We start from the raw sequence: 15,088 nt of genomic DNA, 5'->3' as shown, positions 1-15,088 counted from the left end.
GGAAAACTTTAATAATCAATTTATTTATGATTATTATATAATTTTTTCTTAATTTGAACAACTTTATTAACTTAAATCGAATAAAATAAAGGGGTTAAAAATAATACCTTTGAAATGGGCAGGATCTTCTTTTAAAAAATTGGACTTTCTTTCTAAAAATAATTAAAATAGAAGTGAACAACATTTTGGTCAAACATAAAATATTTGGATTGGGCCTACACTGAAGACGACTTGATCAGTTTTTTTTATTTTGTCAAATAGTTTTGAAAGTATTTATAACTTTTAAAAAAATCCTAAATTTTTTTTTTTTATCAATAAATCTACAGTTGCTCCCCTTCTTTCTTATGTTTAATTATAAATTCTCATTTTTTCTCTCCACATCCATAGTCTTTTTTCAAAATTATTTTTAAATAAAATTATATAATTATCTTTTCTCATATCAATTTTAAAATTTTTGAATATATATATATCCGATAAATTTTATAATTTATTAAATATGTATAGTTAAAAACTTATATAATTTAATAAATTTTTATATCCCATAAATTAATAAGAGGTTACATTTAAGGTCTAAAAAAAATTTTCAAAAAAATATCTTGAAGAATTTCCGCATATCGTAAAGAAAAAACATGAATTATTTTAAATAAGTATAAGCTTAATTATAAATTGATACAAAAAACTATGTATATAAGTTTTTATATTCCTTTTTTATTTCAATGTCTTAAACAAATTTTTACACTCTCAAATATTTTAATTCAAAAATTTTGAAAAGTTTCAAATTTATAAATTTGAAAGTTTAAAAATGAAAGAAGCGTAAAAAATATGTAATTAAATAAATTTATTTAAATATAATTTTGAAAAAAATGTAAAAACAAAAAATGAAGTGTGTTTAGAATCATTGAAACCCTAATCCCCTTTCATCCTAAATTACCGTTGCCACCTTGCCATGTTGTCAGGGATTCTCTGTCGCTCTTCCTTATTCCTTTTTTCTTTTCTATTCCTAACTCCTTTTCATCTTCTCTATTTTTGGAGAGATTTTTTTAGTCAACGCTTTATTTTATTTTTGATAAATAATAAAATATTAAAAACAAAAAGATAATATAATAATTATTTACCTCAAATATATTTTTCACAGTAAAAACAGTATTTAGGAGGGTTTTTATTTGAGTTTGAAAATAATGTTTTTAAAACTGAAAAATCTCTTCTTTTTTTTTTTAAAATCATTTTTATTATTTAACATTAAAATCGGATAAATACTGATTTTAACAGCAATATTAAATGAGGCTTGACTATTGTTTTAGTCTTATATGATTTTTTACAAAATTATTTAAAATTTACTTAAAATATCTTCCATGCATTTCGCCACGTTTGAGTCAACTTGCGTGCCTACCATTATAGGCTCGCATTATTCACTTTTTCATATAAAATCGAAGTCAGTTGAGTTTGAATTTAAATTGATCGCACAAAATTTTCAAATTCAAAGTCAGTGTTGTCATCTCTATTAGGAGGGTACCATGACAGAACGGAAGGTTGAGTAAGCGTCATCTCAAGAATTACGGGCATCACAAAGAATTTCCCGGTGATTTTAGCCAAATTATCCCAACATGATGAGCCAACTTAATAGCCCAAAATTAATGTCTATCCGTTTGCTTTCAACTGACACAATTTGCTTAGAGGTGTAACTGTACATAACATTTGATATACAATTCATAAACATGTTTAGTTTATATTTGTTTATTAAACTTAATAAATAATCACAAATAATTTTTTAAAATTTGTTCATTAAATAAACAGAATACAAATATAATAAAATTTATTTATATTTGATTTATTTGTAAAAATTAATAAAATGTTCAATCAATAATTTGTGAAAAATTTTGATTTTTATATGTTTATTAAACTTAACAAATGATGAGAACCAAAGATAATAAACATAATAAAATTTATTCATGTTCGATTCTTTTACATCCCCATTCTTCCTGCAAGTTCCTAGAAACAAATCACATGGAATGATTCACACCATTGCTCGAAACAAGTAAAAAAAGCCCACACCAGATTTTCAGAAGATCCATATCAGCAATAATAACAACCAATTGTATGAATTACTTGGAGATTTTCATTTTCAATTTAGCCAGAAGAGAAACAAAAAACAATCTATAACGCACGAAACGATACCAAGGTGGCTGGAAAGATAGTTAATCAGAGTAGGAATCGCGCCTCTTTTCCTTGTCCTTCCTATGTCTTCTCTTTTCACCTGAATCACGAGAATACTGCTTCTCATGTCTCTCATGCTTTCTGTGCTTTTCATACCGCTTCTCGTGCTTTTCATGCCACTTCTCGTGTCCGTTATTCTTAACGTGCTTTTCTTGTCGCTTATCCTCACGTCTCTTTCTCTTCCTGCTGCTTTCATCGTCTGATTCTCCTTGTGCAATGTTGGTGGTTGATGGCAAGGGTTCATCCACCTTGACCATATCAGGTGAGGCTTCCTTCTGACTGGAGGGAAGGGTACTTGGATCTTCCCATGGGCGTGGCACTCTGCAGCAAGAACAAAAGAAACGGATATAGGGACCAAGGTGAATGTTAATCAAGGAGATTGCTTGTGGGAAGGACATTTTATTGTAAAAAAAAATATGAACAATGATACTCTGAAAGATTGATGCCATTAATACCCTGGCAATAGCAGCTGTGCAGTTTTATCTATGAGCAATTTAAAATCAGAGACAACAATTCTAAGATCAGAAAAGCATAACACTGAAATAATATTGCTAGATGCTGCTATTTTGGGTGCTTGATCAAACAGAGGGCATTGACATGATGCAATTTTCTAGCACTACTCCTTAGAATTCGTACCCAAAATATTCTTCCTCACTTTGGCTGACAAAAGGGAACAAAGTAAATGATTACATTACAGTTGGTTGTGAGAAAGTACTCTCCTAAGAACCGAAAATAGCGGCATATTACATTTTATGTTATCTAAAATCATTCATAATTTAGAACAGTAAGAAAAAAAAAAAAACAGAACAAAAAAAGCTACATACAAAAAAACTGATCAATCACTTTTGGTTTCTAAAAATGAAAAAAAGAAATTGCAACTCCTGCAGCATTGCTCAATTGTTCCATTGTACAATTATATATCTTGAGAACTTGTTAAGACAATATGAATATACCACATACCTTGAGAAACCAAGACCATGGACTTGTGCTGCTTCAGCATGGCCTGCACCCAAGTCCTCTGCGGTAGATCCCCGCTTCACAAGTTCTGAAAGCTCATGCTTATCAAGGCGATTGCCTTGAGGTTGACTGGAACGTTTCGGAGCCAGCCCAAGAGCCTCCCTCATGGCTTGCTCCTCCTCTTCCTTGACTCTTCTAATTTCTTCTTTTAGAGCCTCTGTGTCTGAATCCCTGGAATTTTTATCCCTTGCATACCAGTGCAGATCCTTCCCTGTAATTAAAATAAAGCCACTTCATGCAGTGCTAATAGGCTTTGTTATAGCAAAATTAGGGCACCAAGTATTCCAGCAATGATACAAAAAAAGGATGCCAGACAGACAAAAACAAATAGCACTTCTTATCAGATCTGTTAATCATCGTTACATGTGAAGAAAATAAGTTTTTGGCACTGATGTATCCAATGAGTTTCTCATTTTATGAGCTGAATAATATAGTTGTTGAGTATTTAATACATCATTAAGCCTTTGCTTCAGAGTCAATAGAATACAGGTTAAGTATCTAATACCAGTACAAACTTTTGCATACTATAAAACCCATCATGCACATACTCTAAAGGCCCAAATAACAAATTCTATCTACAGAAGAAAAGGGGAAAGAGAGAGAGAGAGAGAGAGAGAGAGAGAGGCAAGGAAGAACAAACAGCTAAAGAAAAAATCAATATAAAATTCTGTGTTCAAGAGCCTTAATATAATCAACTTTTATAATAAAAGTAAGATTTTCTTGAAAATATTTTAAATTTAAAATGGAAGATTTTCATGAAAACTTTTTAAATTTAAGTGACCTTTTTATTTTCGGTCAAGGTAATTATGATGACTTCTTTTCACTTCTTTCAGAAGGATTTTTCAAAAATTTACATGACATAATAGAATGCTTTATATTATTCCAAAGCATTTACAAACATTAAAGATCTTTTCAAAGTTCTTAAGAGTCAGCAGGTTACATAACATGCAGACTCTTAATTTACAATGGGAATGTCCTAAAATTCCTGCAGAACGATATGTTAAACCCAAAATTTGAAAGCACAATGAAGAAGACTCAGGTGTAATGAAGTGCTTGCCTTAGAAAAGATATTTCCCAAGATTTGTAGTTTGATTCACAATGATTTGTCAATCCAATAACACTTCTTGTCATAGTTTGAACATTCTAAAATAATCAACAGTTCACAGACAAAAATACACATGTTGATAAGTGAAAGTAACTGTTAGACAGTATGATTATCCTTGTCCCAGACCTTTAATCATGGCTATATACAATTGCATAGGCTATTTAAAACCCAAAGTGTTTTATTTTTTTTAAAAGTGCAAAAGTATCAGGATGCAAAACTATCATGGCTATATAAAATTGCATAGGCTATTTAAAACCCAAACTGTTTTATTTTTTTTAAACATGCAAAAGTATCAGGAGGCAAAACTATCTTCAAATAACGTCTTCCCTAGCACAGTATCTTGGTTATAACAAGAATATAATACAAGATCATTATTAGAGGAAGGCAATACTCTAATCGAAATCCTAGTGACAAACTGCACCATAACTGACATGCATCATAAAAAATAATAATAACAATAATAAAAAGAAGAGCAACAAATTCAACATAGGATGTGATCAATTACTTAAGAAGCCCAACATCCCATTCCAGCAAGTCAATAAAATAATCACTCGTCCTCTAGCTTACAAAAATACAATAGCACAGTAAAAGTAAGATAAAGTAAGATAAAATAATACCTCTTTGCCATCTCCCAACAGGTGCCTTAATACTGTGACCAAGATAATTCTCCCGATGTTTATCAACCTTCACATCCTCCCAACTAAATTCTGCATGTTACAAGAAAATAATCATTTCCAGGTGTAATTCACCTACAGTAGCACATGGATACATTGATATAAGTTGATCCCTACTTATATATATATATATCTCACAGGGAGACATTAGTCAAAGGCACAGTAGAAGTAGCAAAATTAATGTGCAAACACGACGTACAAGCAAATATTTTAAACAAACACAAGAAAGAACTGAAAATCTCAATTGCTAAAATCTTAAATCTCAAGTCTCAAAACTCAATATCCTAATCATGAAAAGCACTCAAAATCTCAAAAATTTAATATATCAAAAGCTATTAGAAATTGAAAGATCAACAGCGTCAATCCTCAACCAAGGTGAAAGAACAGTAGTTCTAAATCTAGCATTTTGTGTTCTTTTCATTCTCCGTTCTCCAAGTGACCAGTGCAGTATTAGATGATATAATTGTCCTAGGTTGCTCATAGGCAGCCAAGAACAAATCTATAGTTAGTATCTAATAATTGGAGATTTCTTTCCTGTCTTTGTATCTAATAATTGGAGATTCCTTTCCTGTCTTTGCATTCATTTCTTTTCTTCTTCAACATATAATTGAAATCACTCACAAAACTCTCTCAAATAAAGGAAGTGGATCAATATGCATAAATACAATATTAATGTAAGTGTGTCTGTGCATGTGAGTTTCGACTTTCAACCAGTGATATAAACTAACTTTGTGATCAAATGCATTGATAGCAGACAACATTTTTTTCTCGATTAATTTTCAAAAAGGAGAAGCAATATCTTTTAGATTTCAAAACTGATCATCAGTTCAATAAATACCAAGTGAACAAATACAAGTTTATTTTGTTTATTGCATAGCTTCTTCAATTTCTAATCTTTTTTGGCTAACATTTATTCTGAGTTTATTGCATAACTTCTTCATTCATAATCTTGTTTGGTTAACCTTTATTCTAAATTCTAAGGGTGTGTTAGGCTGAGGGATTTCAAGGAGGACTTTCTTTTGTAGAAAGAATTTCAAATTTCTAAAATAAAAAATTAAACACATTGGAAAAATAAAAATTGGAATTGGAAAGCTCTTGGAATTTAGCTATTTTGGAGGGCTCATATTCTCATTTCAAATTCCACCTCCAGTGAAACTCCTTACTTTTTTTAATAATATGTCTACATTTATTATGTTTAATTTTTTTACACAACTTTTATTTTCTTTAACTCTAACTACAAGAACTATTTTAAAATATATTTTTTCTTTTTTCCTAATATTAGTAATATCTATATATTTTTACAAATTTAATGACACTTAAATTGCATATATTTCTCGATATTTTTCATTTTATAACTCTAATATCATTATTTTCCTATTGTAATTATTTTTTATCTCATCAATTCCAATATTCATAATTTCTTTCTGAAAAAAAAAATTATCTAGACAATGAAATTCTAATATTGCAAGCTTAATAAATTCAAGCCAAAGTTCAGTTAGCTTAAGGCAGAATTGAGATCAGGAACTGAAAAAGTTTCGAAGCTTAAAAAATTCATGCGAAAATTCAGTAAGCTTAAGGCAGAATTGAGATCTGGAACTGAAAAAGTTTCATATGGAGATGGAAGAAGAGAAAGAAACAAAGTTTCCTTTATGGTTTGCTAGACATGCCAAATTGGTAAACATAGCTACCTCTTCAATCTTCTCTATCTGCTATATACAGAAGCAGCATTTGAAGCATAAAGTTAAAGTCTGCTACCTGTTTTCAATGTTACGGTATCGGGCAGGGTGAACTTATTTCCAGATCCAATGAGTTCCACTTTAAGTGAATAATTAAGTAGATTAGGTATGACAGTGTTCTTCAACTCCCATCATGCCATTGATTCGCAAAATTGAATTAGTTTACACAAGACAGGCCTATCAGATTTGATGAATTGTACATTCAACTTCAAGTTTTCTGCTATGGAATTCAAACTTATTTAATTCCCCTTCATTTTTTAGATAAGCCCAAACTCGAACATCTTATTTGTAAATCCTTCTTCGGGCCAACGAATTCAGGATTCTCAGAAAAATTTGTCGCAGACATATAATAAAGATAATAGGAAAGAAGAAAGAGAAAGCAAGTCCACCCTCTAATGCCAAAAGATGAAGCAGCATTTCGTAGCTACACGAACAACCCAAGATTACCGTTCCAAAAGTCTAAATTAGAGTTAAAAGGGCGCATTAACCCATGAATCCAGCTTGTGAAATTCTCTAAACAACCATTTTTAATCGGTAAATCTAAGTTTCCAATTCCTTTTTTTTTTCTTTTTCTCTCTTACCATTCAATTGAAGAAAACCCAAACATAAAATTGGTGAATTAGAACAAGATTTTGTTTAAACGAAATAGAATTACAGAATCTAAGAGTTAATAATACATTGAAGACGAAAACCCTAGAAAACATAGAAACGCAAAAATAAAAAATAAAAAAAGAAAAGAAAAGGAGAAAAGAAGGGAAAACTTACGATCTCGGCCACCACGAACGCCACCTCTAGTGGGATGATACATTTTTCCTTTCAATTCAACAAGTTCCAGAGGCTTTGCTTCTATTATTTATTTATGTTGGATTTTTTGTTTTGTTTTAGATTTGGCAGCGGCGGAGGAGAAAAAGATGCTGACTTTAACAAAAAAAAAAAAAAAAAACGCAAATAAACCCACGCTTTGGAATTGGAAAAATACTACAAGTATCACATATTAATTTTTTTTAATATACCTTATTAAAAAAAATGTATCATCAAAGTCAAAATACTCCGAAAAAAAAAAGTTTTGAAAGATGCTTTATTTTTAAGATTAAAAGCATATTTTTATTCATTTCAAAATGAAAAAACTATAGAGAATTATAAAAATAAACAACAACTATTACATATATTATTAAAAATAAAAAGATAAAAATACCAAAATCAAGGAGCAAATAATGATCAATAATTGAAAATTACTATAAAAGTAAAAAAATTAAAAATAGTAAAAAAAAAACAAGATCAAGTAAAAACATCATATATCATTAAGAAAACTTTAAAAATAATAAAAATTACAAAAAATAAATGATGAAAATTATATAGAGATTAAATATTTATCAACAAAATAAATAATAAATATAAAATTATTTTATCTTAGCATGGGGTAATAAATTAAATTTCATGATAATTATGATTAAATAGTCTAAAGATTTAAAAAAAAATACATTATAGAACAAATAGCCAACAACTAAAGTATAATCGGGGAGGAACCAGTTACACAAAAAAATCAATATTTTTTAATAATTAATTTTAATATATTTAAGCAATGAAATTAATTTTTTTTCTTTAACTCTCTCATCCATTGAATTTATTAAAAAAAATGATTAAAGATATAAAATTTTAAAATTTTACATCATATAAGTTGATTTATCTTTGTCTATTAAATATGTATTAAATTTAAATATATTTTAATATTTCTATTATCATGATATTTTAATAAAAAAGTACTTATTACTTTTGAAAAATAATCCTTAAATATATGTATTGTCATAACATTTAGGTTGAGAGAACCTATTCATTAATATAAAAATCATAGAATCGCCACAAATATTTTTTAGTTAGGTGTAATTGATCATTTATATACATTTATTTTTTTTAAGGTTATCTTAAACCTAAGCTGAGAGTCTCTAAAAAGAATGTGTTTGGGTTTACGTAAAAAAACCTATAGTTTAGGAGTGGGTTAAGTGCAGGGAAGATACTAACACCATTTTATGCCCAAAATTAGTACCAATTTAATTATGTATTATTTTACCAAAACCTTATCAAAGATACTTTTATCATGTAAATAAATCAATTTCAATCATTTTATTTGTTTACACACCATGGTGATATAAAAATTTTATCAAATATCAAACAATCATGCAATCATGTAATAAATAGTAAATCATACTATTCAAAAATTATCATGTAAATATATTATAAATCATACCAAATATCATGTAATAATATCATGCCTAGATAAATGCTAAAATATTCATGCAATAATGTCATGTAAATATATTAATTATCATGCAATAATAACAATCATGTAGATATATAATATCATGCAAATATATTATATGCAATAATATAAAATACCATGCAAATATATTAATAAACATTCATGCAAATATATAATCATGAAATCAAATATAATCATATAAATATATTAATAATGATGTATAATCATGCAATTATGCACACAATAAATATAGAAAAATGTAATTAAATATAATCCAAATATAATATTAATAATGTAATAACATATAATATTATATCATGCAATAAATATGAAATCATGCAATAATAATAACAATAATAATAAATAAATAAATAACTATGCAAATAAATATATTAATAATCATACAATCACACAAATAAATAAATTAATAATCATGCAATTAACAATGTAAAACCTGCAATTGAATATATGATCATGCAAATAACAATATATATTATGCAATCACACAAATAAATAAATTAATAATCATGCAATTAGACATGCAATCAAGTATATAATCGTGCAAATAATAACATTAATAATCATGCAAATAAACATGCAATTAAATATATAATCATGCAAATAATAATACATAAAATTATGCTATCATATAAATAATAATATATAAACCATACAAAATATGCAATTAAATATATAAAAGTTATGCAAAAATTACAAAAAAAAAATTACCTCAATGGATCACGGATTTCAATAATTTTTCACTTTTCAAATTTTGATGCTTCTTACTATAAATTTTAGCCTTCCTTTAAAAAACTCCAATTGGATCTTCTCATAATTTTTTTTTTATTTGATTGCTTTTCCTTATTGATTCAAAATTTTATCAAAATTTTCTCTCTTTTTAATAATCTCTGTTTGATTTTAAAGTGAATTACTGTGAGTCTCTCTTTTGATTTTAGATTCAATGTCTTATATAGAGAATGAATTACTTTCGATTTGAAAGAAATTAATTCAACCGAATCTAAGATTTCTCATCAAATTTTATTCTCTGTGTAATCTTTTATTTTTCAATAGATTAAGCTTTAAGTCTTTTTAAAATTATTTAATTATTAAAGTTAAAATTTGATATAAAATTTAAGAGTTGAATTGAATCCATGATTTTTTATGCAAAATTTCATATATTTTTTAAATTTTTACCTTTTTTAGTTTTTTATCAATTGATTTGACTCTTTTAACTAAAAAATAAAAAATAAAACTAAAAGTAAAAATAAAAATAAAATTTAGAGTTTAATTTTTGAATCCAAAATTTATTTTTTCAATTAAAACTTAATTGTACAATCAAAATTAAAATTAAAATTTCAATAAATTTTAAAAACTCTTCGAACAAAATATGATGGCTACATATATATATCAAAACCCGATAAAAATGATAACAGAGAGTAATGACATAAAAAATTATTTATAGTCTATTAGGGTTAAAATTATGATCGACTAATTTCGAACAAATCCAAAGACAAAGCCTAGTGTTTGTCCTGTCTTTAACCCACGTGGTCGACGAACCCATCTTTCAAGACTAAACCCTTCACTTTTCTAAAGAACAACAACTATATATATATATATATATATATATATATATATATATATATATATTTATAATTATATTTATATATATTACTCTAATGCCAACAGAATGTTTCGTAACAAATTACGGTTAACAGCATCTCATTGCAAATCCAGGCAATATTCTTCCGCCAGAAACATCATAGGTGGGATGGTGGACCCATGGCGGTAAATCACCCCCGTCCCAATGGCATAGCAGCTTGTTGGCTCCCCTGTCCAACGACATGATGATCACCCCAAACCATTGTTGGCGTCGACGACATAGTATTGACCGTCGACGACATAGAAACTCATCTTCGGTGATAGGAAAACCATCTGATCAATTGGTTTTAGTGTTTGAAAACCTGATCCAAGGCTGTTAACAGTAAATTTGACTATTAGTGTGCTTTTCCGTGGTTGTCTTGCTAAAATCTAGTCGCTGGCGTGACCCATTTATAGTAGCAAACAACTAGATTTGACTGATAGCTTGCCGATCTATTTTGCATAAATTATTTAATAAATTTGATGATAATGCCTCTTCAAGGAAACAACATGTTTTTTTTTAATACTCTTGAAGTAAGGAAATTTTTTTTTTGTGAAAGTCTAAAGATTTTTTTGTAATAATTAAATATTGAAATTAACAAATTTAGAAATAAAAATCATTTGAAATAAGGTTTAAATAAGATAACATATGATTAACTTGGTATCAATTTTAAATGATGTAAGGAAGTTAAGAACTTACCTATATATAATCAACTCTCAAACCTAGTTATAAAGATGTAGACTATAAACTATTTTTTAAAAGGTTTTTTAGTTTAAGTTTAAGATAACTTTAAAAAAAAATTGATTTACTTAGATAACCAATCACACCTAATGAAAAAAATATTGGTGGTGACTATATTTTTTATGTTTAATGATCAAATTCTCAAACTTGAACATTATGATAGTTTGGTAACTTTGTTAAGGATATTAGTGAGTCAAGTTATTAGTTAGTTATATGTTATCTTAAGCCTTATTTTATAGCATTTGGTTTTTCATGTGTACTAATTATTTGTTTGTTTTGTATTTTTGTATAACACTTGATTTGGGATATTGGATTTGTGAATAAAAATGGGTGGTTTGTTTTTCACACACATGCACGCACACACACACACCACACTTGTACATTCATACATAGGTTTTAGACTCAAGCTTTGTTTTTTATTAAGAGGGAGTGAGTACCAATATTTTTATGAGGTGATAAGCTAGCGAAAAATTTTCATTCAAATTGAAACCTTTTCGTTTGAGCTTATCATAGGTGAGGATTTTGGTGCTTTAGTAATTTATTATGGACAATGATATGACGAATAATTTAGAAACCTTTAAATTGTCAAAGCTTTTAAACTAAGCATATAAATAAACCACAAGAATCCAAACCTAAGTTAGAACCATACCATCCTCTTGTAAAAAAAAAAAAAAAACCTAAAATTAGAAACATGAAGGGACATTTCTTACCTTTTACTTGTAAAATTATACTTTTTTAAAAAAAATTTTTGTATCTATTGTATTTACTGACACATTTACTTCACTATATGATCATGCATTTGCATCATCAGATCTATCATAATGAGTGATTGCTATTTAAAAATTTTAACAAAAAAAATGTTACCTACGTCCATGGAAAGCCTAGCAAAGTCCCATATTAACCTAAAAAGTGAGATTCGAGGAAGTTCAACTTAAGAAATGTGATTGCTTGTCAACTGACTATGTTTCCAACTTCCCAACTAGGATACATCTTAATCTCCAAAGAAATGATTTAAGTGATTTGGCTAACATTTGGAAGTACTAAGATGTCACTATCAAAGAAGTCTTTTGAAAGAAGTATGGAGATCTAGTATTTCTTTTTCTAGCCATTATTGAGGGCTAACTCTTTAGAGCCATAATACAGTTTTGGGATCCTTTATATCATTACTTTGTGTATAATGAGGTTGATATGATGCCAACAATAAAAGAATACTCAGTCCTATTTTGCTTAAACCTTCATAATCTTAACAAGATATATTGGAAAAATAAGAAGACATGTTACTAAAAAAACTCGCTCATTTGATGATAGTAGATATCCAAATTGTTGATGCTTAGGTGAAAGAAAAAGGTGAAGGTTCTAGCATTTTTTTGGTTTGTTTTGCATGATTTTATATACAAGCATTTGGATGATGAAAGAGGAATAGACTTGGTGGCTTGTCTTTTCGTAGGATGATGATATTGCCAAAGGCAATAAGATATATTGTTGTTACAGTTGTTGATTTCTTCAACCAATTTGACTATCAAATCAATTTGATCCTTACAATTTTAGTGGAAACTATTAGATCCTTGAATCATTGTTGAACAAATGGAAAAGTACATTTCACCGATACACACAATTGTGGACCATTTGGATGAAAAGTCACTTTGGTGCAATGGAGGTAAATTTTGCAAACTGTATCTTACTTCTAGCAATTATAAAAAATTTTGTGAGGATGAATGGTCTAAATAAAAATCCAAGGAAGCATGTGTATTATATTTGCGTAAGCTTACAAGTTAAGAAATGATATGAAGAGCACTGTGAATCCCATATGGACCAATACTATATGATTGTGAAGACAAACTTTGGGTTTTTTCTTCTAGGCCTTTGGTAGTGAGTTACTCGCCAATTAGGCTTTAAAGGTGGTTAGGGTATGTGCAGTTTATCCCAACCACTTAGCTAGTTGAAGTTCTCATATGTTGAAGCTAATGCCTTAATTAAGGCTATGCAAGCGTGGAAGCAAATTTAAAGAGAAGGTGAAAAAAAATGATTGAATAAGATTATCCCTGAATACTTTGTATGGCTATTAAGCAAGGCAAAGATATTGTATTTTTTGAAGAAAGGATATCGGCATCTCTTGATCCATTAGTGGTAATGGAAACTACTAAACACAAACTTCAAATTGAAAAAGAGGGATTAGAGCTTGAGAATAAAAGGCTTAAAAGAAATTGAAAGATGGATTGGAGCGACAAGATAGAAAAATTTAAGAACTCAAACAAGAAAGAAATGAATGAAAGAGTCTGTTCATTTACCTTAACATAATGCATTCATCCACCACTATTGAACTGGCACAACCTTTAAAAGAAAATGGACAACTAAAAATAAAGGTATAAAAAAATGAAGAGACATTCTTTAAGGCACAAAAGCACATCCAAAAGCTAAATAGGGTTGTTGAGATTGGAACAAAAAGTGGGGGGTTTTGACTGAAGAATATAAGTAAAAGATGCATATATGAGGAAACATAACCAGTTGGAATGCCTATTAGACAAAATCACTAAGGCTACTTATAAAGTTAAAGACATGGTAGAAAGGTTTAAAGAGTGGAAGATAAAAGTGTCACCAGTTGGAGCACATGGTCAAAGACTACTAGATTTTCTCAATGAAGTACAAGGCAAATATTGACAGATTACATATTTCTTTTCCTAATAAACTCTAGGCTTTTTATGGATGTAATTTTGGATTTGGTTTAAAAAAGATAACTTTTAATTTAATAAATATTTTTCTTGTTAATAATTATTATGTGGTAAATCCTTCTTATTGCATGCATTTATTCACTCATTGAAAGCTTATCCAAAGTTAGGATAATTTTATAAATGCCATTCTAAATATGCATGACAACATGTCATCTTAATTTTAAAATTGTGGTAAATCAAGGTTCAAGTAGAGCTTAATATTTGAACAATTTGAGGTGATATAACACTTGTATCAAGCTAAGATCATAAAAGAAGAACAAGTTCTCTGTATCTAAAACATAGAAAATGCATAAGAGGAGTTGAAAGGAAAAATATAGCTAAGTTGTTGAAAAATTTGAAATGAAAATGAAAATGTTAATGATCCATTATACCTTTTGGTTTTTGCCAATTTCAAGATCAAGTATCCTAAGGGCCTCAACCACAACTACTATTTATTAGAGGTTACTCCTATATGTATTCTGGCATGCCCTTAGCAACTATTCCTACTCACTTTAAAAGACATATCACCCCTATTCCTAATACAAAAGCATCTGATCCAACTCAAGTTCTTATTTTAAATGATCCAAAAAAATAAGATAAGATGAAAATAAATGCATTATAACCCAAAGAAGGCTTAAAGTATTAATAAAAGATGAATTTCATAGAAGAAAAGCTTTGAGCTATTAAAGGAATAGATTTCAATGGTTTAATGGATGTTGCTAGACTATGCTTAGTTTTTTATGTGGTGATTCCACCTAAATTTAAGGTGCTTGAGTTTGAAAAATATGATGAGATTAAATGTCTAATAACACATCTCACAATGTACTGTTGTAAGATGGTTACATATGCACATGATGAGAAGCTGCTTATCTATGTTTTTCAAAATAGTCACGTTAGTTTTACTACCAGATGGTACATACAATTGGATAGATCTTAGTACCAAGGTTTAAGATAATTACTAAAGGTTATTAAGGGTTTTTATTACACAATATAAACA

At 28.4% G+C, this 15,088-nt stretch overlaps 1 protein-coding gene across 1 annotated transcript; it reads right to left on the bottom strand.

The window, feature by feature from the left end:
- Window positions 1-1,925: 1,925 nt before the first annotated feature.
- Window positions 1,926-7,702, bottom strand: LOC111310416 (leukocyte immunoglobulin-like receptor family A protein). The gene is made up of 4 exons (XM_022909855.2): window positions 7,512-7,702; window positions 4,954-5,043; window positions 3,175-3,442; window positions 1,926-2,535 (listed from the first exon to the last, which is right to left on the bottom strand). Exons 1-4 carry the CDS (start codon window positions 7,552-7,554, stop codon window positions 2,196-2,198), a joined length of 741 nt encoding a protein of 246 aa, XP_022765590.1. The 5' UTR covers window positions 7,555-7,702; the 3' UTR covers window positions 1,926-2,195.
- Window positions 7,703-15,088: the final 7,386 nt, after the last annotated feature.

This window comes from Durio zibethinus, chromosome 19 (genome assembly GCF_047325235.1).
Source record: "Durio zibethinus cultivar Kanyao isolate XHJ-2024 chromosome 19, ASM4732523v1, whole genome shotgun sequence".
In the NCBI taxonomy this organism is placed as follows: domain Eukaryota; kingdom Viridiplantae; phylum Streptophyta; class Magnoliopsida; order Malvales; family Malvaceae; genus Durio; species Durio zibethinus.
The sequence above is the reverse complement of the archived record's forward strand: the minus strand, read 5'-3'. Positions and strand labels throughout refer to the sequence as shown.

Coding starts and splice junctions, on each gene's coding strand:
- LOC111310416 (XM_022909855.2), bottom strand. CDS start 7,554: ATGTATCATCCCACTAGAGGTGGCGTTCGTGGTGGCCGAGATC. Junction 3,443..4,953: donor TGTTGGGAGATGGCAAAGAG/GTATTATTTTAT, acceptor TTTTAATTACAG/GGAAGGATCTGCACTGGTAT. Junction 2,536..3,174: donor CATGGTCTTGGTTTCTCAAG/GTATGTGGTATA, acceptor TTCTTGCTGCAG/AGTGCCACGCCCATGGGAAG.